Source organism: Echinops telfairi, unplaced genomic scaffold, assembly GCF_000313985.2.
Source record: "Echinops telfairi isolate 266 unplaced genomic scaffold, ASM31398v2 ScPeMD7_655;HRSCAF=1070, whole genome shotgun sequence".
NCBI classification, from domain to species: Eukaryota; Metazoa; Chordata; class Mammalia; order Afrosoricida; family Tenrecidae; genus Echinops; species Echinops telfairi.
In genome coordinates, this window is record NW_022104553.1 from 21,584,640 (window position 1) to 21,592,733 (window position 8,094).

General features: G+C 52.7%; 1 protein-coding gene across 1 annotated transcript in view; it reads left to right on the forward strand.

Moving 5' to 3' along the window:
- The window catches only part of TSKS (testis specific serine kinase substrate), a 27,473-nt gene extending 23,192 nt beyond the window's left edge, over nt 1-4,281 (forward strand). The window contains exons 7-10 of the mRNA XM_004710671.1: nt 2,050-2,223; nt 2,666-2,801; nt 3,848-3,972; nt 4,128-4,281. Coding sequence (XP_004710728.1) covers nt 2,050-2,223; nt 2,666-2,801; nt 3,848-3,972; nt 4,128-4,281 — 589 coding nt within the window. The remainder of the gene's footprint in view (nt 1-2,049; nt 2,224-2,665; nt 2,802-3,847; nt 3,973-4,127) is intronic.
- The last annotated feature ends 3,813 nt before the right edge of the window (nt 4,282-8,094 follow it).

Genomic DNA, 8,094 nt, shown 5'->3' on the forward strand with positions numbered 1-8,094 from the left:
GGGAACTGGCTAAGGCAGCTGCACCCTGGTCCGACCATCAGAGAGCAAGAGACCCCAGAACTAGAAAGGCAAGTTCACCGAGCCATTTATCTCTCCATCCTTCAATTAACAGCACATGGGTTTATGGGCCAGGTTGGCACAATAAACGTAACCAGCTCACATGTCCTCTTTGGAGTCCAGCCTCAGCCTCCGGCAGCTTCCTGTCAAGGGACTATCAAGGTCACGGTACGGCTGCAGCTGCTGGTAGATGGACTGAAGTAACATTTTACTTGCGTGTGATATCAATGATTATCGTTCTAGAATTTGAACATTCCCTTGTGTCATCTTCTTCCTTTGTTTTATTTTTTATGTTTTTTTAATTTTATTTTTTTTAACTATTTTACTGGGGGATCATACAACTCTTTTCACAAGCCATCCATCCATCCGTTGGGTCAAGCAGATTTGTACCTTTGCTGCCATCATCATTCTCAAACCATTTGCTTTCGACTTGAGGTCATCTTTCTTTGGAATGGGATACAAACCTGGATTCCTTCCAGTGCTTCACCCCCTGGTTGAACCCTCCCCTCCTGGAGCCTTCTTTTTGGTGATTGCCTTCAGAGCAGCTTAAACTTCTTCCTTCCTCCGGCGCCGCTGGCTCTCGCTCAGATGCTGCCTCCTGGCATGGTGGGCTGTCAGCTGCTCCCTTTTGGTCCAGTGCCTCTGCATTCTCTCCATCTTCTGTGGGTGCTTCCCACCTCGTTCGATATGTTGCCTATAAATGCTTTCAAGATTGCAACCGGAGGCTCGGGTTCTTTTATTTCCTTTCTTTCCGTTTAAGGTCTGCTGAGCGTGCCTCTTGGGTTTTCTAACTCTGGGTCCTTGCCTATTGCGTGCGCACACGTGTCTCCGTCCCTCAAGCTGCCGTTCCACCTGGTCTCTCCGGCTCTTCGCCCCCCTCGTGTCTTCCAGGTGCTCCGGCCACTGGGTGATGAAGAGCAAGCGGCAGTGTCTTCTGCCCTCCACTGGGATCTCTTCCTTCTTCCCTCTTTCCTTTTTTAAATGATCGTTTGCTCTCTTCGTGAACGATGGCCTTGCTGTCCTCTCACGGCTCTTCTGTCATCAGCGGCCAGTGTGTCACATCTGCGCCTGAGCCCTGTGCGAGGGAGCAGGACGCCTCACTGACTGGTCCCCCCGAAGGGCTAACCTTGAGGTTAGCAACCCATCGTGGCCACCCAAGACGCTGCAAGGGCTCCCTGCCTTCAAGTCGATCCCAACTCCTAGTGACCCTATAGGACAGACAAGAACTGCCCCTGTGGGTTTCTGACGCGGTAGCTCTTTCTGGGGGGAGAAAAGCTCATCTCGCTCCTGCGGAGCCGCTGGTCCTTGGACCTTGCGGTTAACAGCCCAGTGCGGACCGCGGATGGGCGGGGCCAATCAGAAGCAGAAAGGGGAGGCCAGAGAGGAGCACAGCAGACCCATAGGGACTTAGGGATGGGGCTCATAATGGGTAGGAGGATCTTCCAAAACAAAACCAAACTCGTTGCCACCGAAGTGGATCCTGACCCGTAGCGATCCTAAGAAATTGCCCCTGTGGGTTTCTGAGACTGTAACTCATATATATATATATATATATATTTAAATTGGGGGCTCATGCAACTCTTATCACAATCCATACAAGCATCCATTGTGTCAAGCACATTTGTACATTTGTTGCCATCATCATTCTCAAAACATTTTTCTTTCTACTTGAGCCCTTAGTATCAGCTCCTCATTTTTTCCCTTCCCTCCCTCCCTCATGAACCCTTGATCATTTATCAATTATTATTATTTTCCCATGTCTTGCACTGTCCGATGCCTCCCTTGAACCCCCTCTATCTGGTGCCCATCCCCCTGGGAGGGAATTATAGGTAGGTGAGTCTGTAACTCTTTCACGGGTGTCGAAAGCCAAATGTTTCTCCTCTGGAAAGGCTGGTAGGTCCCAGCTGTTGAGCCTGTGATTAGCGCCCAACCTGAAACCACCAGGGCTCCTTGGATGGGGTCTTAGGACGACTCTGCCCCCCCACACCTCAGGGTGGAGCGGTCCGCCGTGTCCGTGGCATCGCTGAGGAGTGAACTGGAGGGGCTGGGCCCCGTGAAGCCAATTCTGGAGGAGCTGGGGAGGCAGCTTCAGAGCTCGCGGCGAGGATTGGACTTCTCCCTGAGCCTGGACCGGCCCCCTCAAGGCACCTGTGCCCGCTGTGCCAGGTAAGAAGGCAGGGCCCGGCTCTCGGGGCATTCTGGGAATCCCGTCCCACTGCAGGGTGGGAGCTCATTCCTCCCTCCCCACGGTGGTTTGTGGAACTCAGAGCAGACGTGGTGCTTTGTTGAGCAGCGAGTATTTCGTGTGCGGTGGGAAGGTGGGGGTGGGAGGCGGACTGTGGTGTCTTGGGGGAGCCGTGAGTTAGGGTGCTTGGTTCAGTGCAGCAAGGGGAGCATTCCCAGGACGCCTTGGCGTCAGGTATCACTAGGAAATGAGACTGATAGCCAGGGCATTGTGGGAGTAGCTGATGCACTGTGGGAAGATTGCACCCATGGGGTGCGTGGATCTCCGAGGGGCCGGGGTGGAGGCTGGGCAGGTGAGAAGGGAGCATCTTGGGAATGGAGTTGGTTCTGAGCCTCTGCTAACCTGTGCCCACCCCTTCCCCAGCCAGGGGCAACAGCTGTCCACAGAGTCCCTGCAGCAGCTGCTGGAGCGAGCCCTAACTCCACTCATGGAGGAGGTGAAGCAGAGGGGCCTGGCCCCTGCCTGCCCCAGTTGCCAGAGGCTACACAAGAAGATTCTGGTACCAGGGACCGTGGGTCACCGGGCCCTATGTTGTTCTTCTGCAGGCAGCTGGGGATGGGGAGGCCCGGGGCACAAGGGAACTGGGAGGATGTGGAGGAGAGGAAAGGTTTTCTTTGCTGTGGACAGCCCCTGCGTGGAAGCACTTGTCTCTAGTGCACGGTGGCACACGCAGTTGGGCAGGGCATCACAGGCCAGGCATTATAGAGCTGACGGTGGGTGATGGGCTTCAGGCCAATCTATGCTGGGAAAACAGAAGCGGGTGCCTTGTGGGACACAGGAGACAGACCGTAGCTGAAAGCATCGATGGAAGATGGGCCCCATTCCCTGCAGACTTGAAGCGGGGCAAGTGCATTCCATGGGCTACTGGGAGTCAGACAGGGGACCCAGTGACTCTAGTATGGACAATGGAATGCCAGCCCCTCGTGGGACTTTACACCGCTGGCTCAAGCCCAGCTGAGGATGGTGGAGATGAAGGCATATGACGGGATATGAGAGAGTAGTGGGTGAGTCATTGACACTGTTGTGTGATGGTGCTTCAGCCTTCCTGTGCAATATTGGTCCAGAAGGCAGGCAGCATGACAGAAGGGGCGGCCCCAGTGCATGGTGGGAAACACAGGACCAGACCCAGGACCAGCGGGAGACAGTTCTCATGACAGAGATGCGGGTCTCATACAGAAGGTCACCACGTGACAGGCTGGCTGGGCCTGGATGCCTGTCCAATCGCATGGTGGTTCATGGGCCCTGCTACACGTGTGCATCAAGGGACAATATGACCAACACCGATCAGTGTGCCACGGGGCAGAGAAAGCCAGTGCATTGTGGGATCAGGGGTCCATCTCAGGCTTGAGGCAGGATGGGTAGGGAAGGCTAGTGCACTGTGGGACACAGGGGTCTGTCTCAGACAGGAGGCCTGGCGGGGACGAAATACTTGGGAGAGGAACATGGGCCCCGAGGGACCCTGCCCCCTGCCCTCCGCGATCCAGCTCCCCCTCCACCCTCAGCCCAGTCCGGCAAGCCCAGCTGCGCCCACGCTCCTCTCCCCAGGAGCTGGAGCGCCAGGCCTTGGCCAAACATGTCAGGGCAGAGGCCCTGAGCTCCACCCTTCGGCTGGCCCAAGACGAAGCGCTACGGGCCAAGAACTTGCTGCTGACGGACAAGATGAAGCCGGAGTGAGGAAGGAGGCTGAGGGCATGGGAGGAGGGTGAGGTCCCTGGGAAAGGGTCCGGGGCTACCTGCCTCCCTTCCACTCCCAACCCCCAGACCCCTACACCCACCCCACCCCCCCCACCAGCAGGCACCACCTCCCAGCTCCCTGTCCTCCCAGGGAGAAGGCGGCCGCTCTGGATTACCTGCACCTGAAGATGTGCTCCTTCCATGACCAACTCAGCAACCTGCCACTGGAGGGGTCCACGGGGGCGATGGGAGGAAGTAGTGGGGGAACACCCCCAAAACGTGGGGGCTCAGCCCCTGAACAATAAATGTGCCCCCCCCCCCATGCTGGCATGAACTCTGTGTCCTTTCTGGCACCAAATGAGACCCAACAAGCGATGTGAATGGAACCCACCCCAAGTGCCAGTCTAGGTGCACAGGCCCACAGGTCAATCCTTGACATGGTTAAGCGTTTAGCCTGCTAACCTAAAGGTTGACGGTTCTAACCTGCCCAATGGCTCTCTGGGAGAGAGGCCTGCCAATCTGCTCCTCCAGAGGCCACAGCCAGTGACTGTGGGAAGCAGAGGAAGGAGAGTGCATACGGGTGAATCCTGAAGTCTCATCTATTAAGGAGCCTGGCAGGCTGGGTTTCTGGGCTGGAGGGAGGCCTTCACCCTTGTGAGTTGGTGGTGAGTCCCAATCACATTCTCATCATTAATATTGTTCCCCATGATAGCCTCCCATCGTAGTGCGACCTTAAAGTGACCCCTGACAAGCACAGGGCTGACTGCTGTGTAGCCGGCAGCTTTAACTAGAGGAGCAGACACATGCTATGGCTCTCCAGCCTCTGAGGATGGCCACTCCCCTTTTACCTGTCCCAGGTACTGGTGGTAGGTTACTCCTCCAATGTCCTCAGGGACCTTTAGGGTGGGGGTACAGCCCACTTTGTTACGTATGTGGTTACCTGTAATTAAGGGGGCTTTCATACCCCCTGAATGTATCTAAGCTTCGGCTGGAAATATATTTGCTCTCTGCGTGAATCTGGTAGCTGAAATCATGATGGTCCCGGAGGTGAGCACTCACATGCTTGATCTTGTCTGGTGTCTCTTTAATTTTACCCCTCATTGATACATCCGCCCCTTGGACCCGTTCGATTGTGGGGGCTGGTCCCTCACACATGACACTCCATAGGGGACAATTCTGCCCTGTCCCATGGGGTCCCCATGGATCGAAACTGACTTGATAACACCTAACAGCACCCCCACATTGCCTGGGTTTCCAGAGAGGTCTTCAGCGGTGGGAGAGTTCTTGGCAAGAAAGGGGTAGAAATGAGGTGCAGTTTGGGGCTGCCAGGCCAATATTTTTGAGAGGGATTATGGCCAGAGATTTGCAAATTGACCAAATGAATGTTGCAAGTTTTCTCGAAAATTGCGGTATGAACTATTACTCAGAAACATAGTACCACCCCCACTCGACAGAAGTGAACAGAAATGTGTGTGATGGACTTATTGGATGGTGTGAGATTTGGCAAATGAATGAATGAATAATTAATGTTCCTGGGGAGTCAGGAGTGGATAAGGGGAGCTGATCTCAAGTAGTTCAAGAAGAAAGACAGTATTTTGAGGGGGGAAAAAGACAATGTTTTGAAACGGATTGTGGTGATTGACCTGTGGACTGTTCTATCTGTAAGAGTGCCCGATAAAATTATTAAAAATAAACCAAAAAAACCGCACCTTACGAGATTAGACATGCATCATCTCCCATAAGTTGTGAAGGTCAGGAATCTAGGAGTATCTTAGCAGGGTGCTTCTGGCGCAGGGCTCCCATGCAGTTGCAGCCACGATGCTGGCTGGGCCCTGGCCTCATCCAGAGGTTTGATGGAGGTTGAAGGATGTAAGCGGCTATTGGCTGGGGACCTAGGTTCCTCGTTTTTTTTGCTTGGCAGGGGACTTCCTGAGGTTGATTATGACGTGGGAGTTGGCTTGGTCAGAAGAAGGAGTCTAATACATTATAAGCAAGAAGCCAAGCCATATGGCCTTTTATGATCTCGCCATAAAATGTTCCAAGACTTTAATCCCAAATGTTACATATCATTTATTCTCCCTCCCTCTAGTCATTAGAAGTGAGTCACTAGGTCGCACTGGGAGGTAGTTTGTGAACCTTTTTTAAAGATGATGCCAAATGCAGAGACAAGCGGGTCTTGGTAGCTAACAGGTGGGTGGGGGTAGGGGTGGTGGTGGGAGGGACTGCTGAAGGGGCACTGTGTTTCTGTTTGGGGTGGTGATGACGTGTTGGAAGTGGATAGTAGTGTTGGTTGGACAATGTATGATATTAAGGTCACAGAATTGCGTCTCCCCAATAGGATGGGTACACACGGAGGAGGGTGGGATGGCAAAGGCTTTATGATCTACTTTTTATTTATTAATCATTTTATTGGGAGGCTCTGGCCAAACTTAAAACCAGTCCATCATTCCGTTGTATTAAGCACCGGTACCTATGTCATCAACATTCCCAAAACATTTTCTTTCTACTTGAGCCCTATTGTTGTTATTTCATATCGTACATGGTCTGTTGTCTTCCTTCACCCACATTTCTATGATGCATCCCCCTGGGGGGGTCGGTGTTAGTCTGGGTGGACTAGAGAAACAAATCCATGGACACATATATGTGTATAAGAAAGAGGTTTATTGGAGAACAAATGTTTTGAGAATGATGAGGGCAATGCATGTACAAATGTGCTTGACACAATTGATGTATGTATGGATTGTGATAAGAGTTGTATGAGCCTCTAATAGAATGATAAAAAAAAAAGAAAGAGGTTTATATACAAGAGCAATTGAACATTGAGAAAACATCCCAGCCCAGTCCAGATCAAGTCCATAAGTCTGATATTAGCCCATATGTCCGATATCAATCTATAAAGTCCTCTTCAGGCTCATGAAACATGCAATGAAGCCAAATGCAGGACGATCACAAGCCAGTGGGTAGAAAGTCTTCGGGTCCAGTGGCGTTGTAAGTATCTCAGTGCTGGCAGGGGTCTCTCTCTGGCTTCTCTGGCTTTAGAAGTCTGGTTGCATCCATGTGGCTTGTCTTCTGCAATGTCTCCCAGGAAGTAGTAGAGAGAGAGGTGTCTTCAGCCTCCAAGGAGGAAGTCCCAGATTTCCCAGAATTCTCAGGAGAAGGCCATGCCCACACAGACGTCTCATTGGCTATCTCCAGATTGACAGCCTAGACTCCACCCCTCCACTCTTCATCCTTCAATTGACATCAGATTAGGGGACTCCCACAGGGTGTAATACTTTATTTTTTTAACTATTTTGGTGTAGAAGGTCATTGACACCTGGCGGGGTGGGGGGTAGCTCTTACCTTCTTTGCTAGTTGGCTGCCCTCAAATTGATTCAGCTTCGTGGCAACTCCGTGTGTGTGGAGCGTGGAACTGGGCTGCAGAGGGTTTTGGAAGCACTGGCGCTCCAGAGGAAGCTTGCCAGCCCAGCCCTCTGAGGGGCTTCTGGGTGGGCTCCAAGTGCTCACCCCTGGCTAGTGGTCAAGCGTTTAACCCTTGGTGTCACCCAGGGACTCTCACCTGATACCATGCCTATCACCAAAAGATGATCAACCGCAGTTGGTGAATGATTGGATGCCCCGTTGGGAAAATGGGACAACTGTGGCTCAGAGAGGAGATATCACCTGTCCTGAGGTCCCATGGGTAGGAATGAGGAGTCAGATACAAGCTGTGATAGGTAGGCTTCTTGTACCAACCTGGCCAATAGGAACATGTGGGATTAATCAGGTCACAGTTTGATCGGAGGGCAAAGAGATCAATGGCTCTGCAAAGCCCGCCCCCTTCTCTCTCGCTCTCTGGTGATCAGAGCATGCTGGAGCGTGTGTGCTGCTGCTGTTGCTGTAGCTAGTTCTCTGCTCCAACCTGTGAGCTGCACTACCTGTGGGCCAGGCCAACTCGTGGATCATGTTGCTGGAGCATGAGGCACCTTCGAGACCTGCTTTGCCACGCCACTGGCGGGTACATCACTCGAACCCGAGGCTGGTGGATTCCATCGCCTTGCATTGCTGGCTTTGATATCTCATCTGGGCCTGCTTTGCTAAGCTCCCAAGCTACTGACTGTTGGTGACCCACCCTGCTG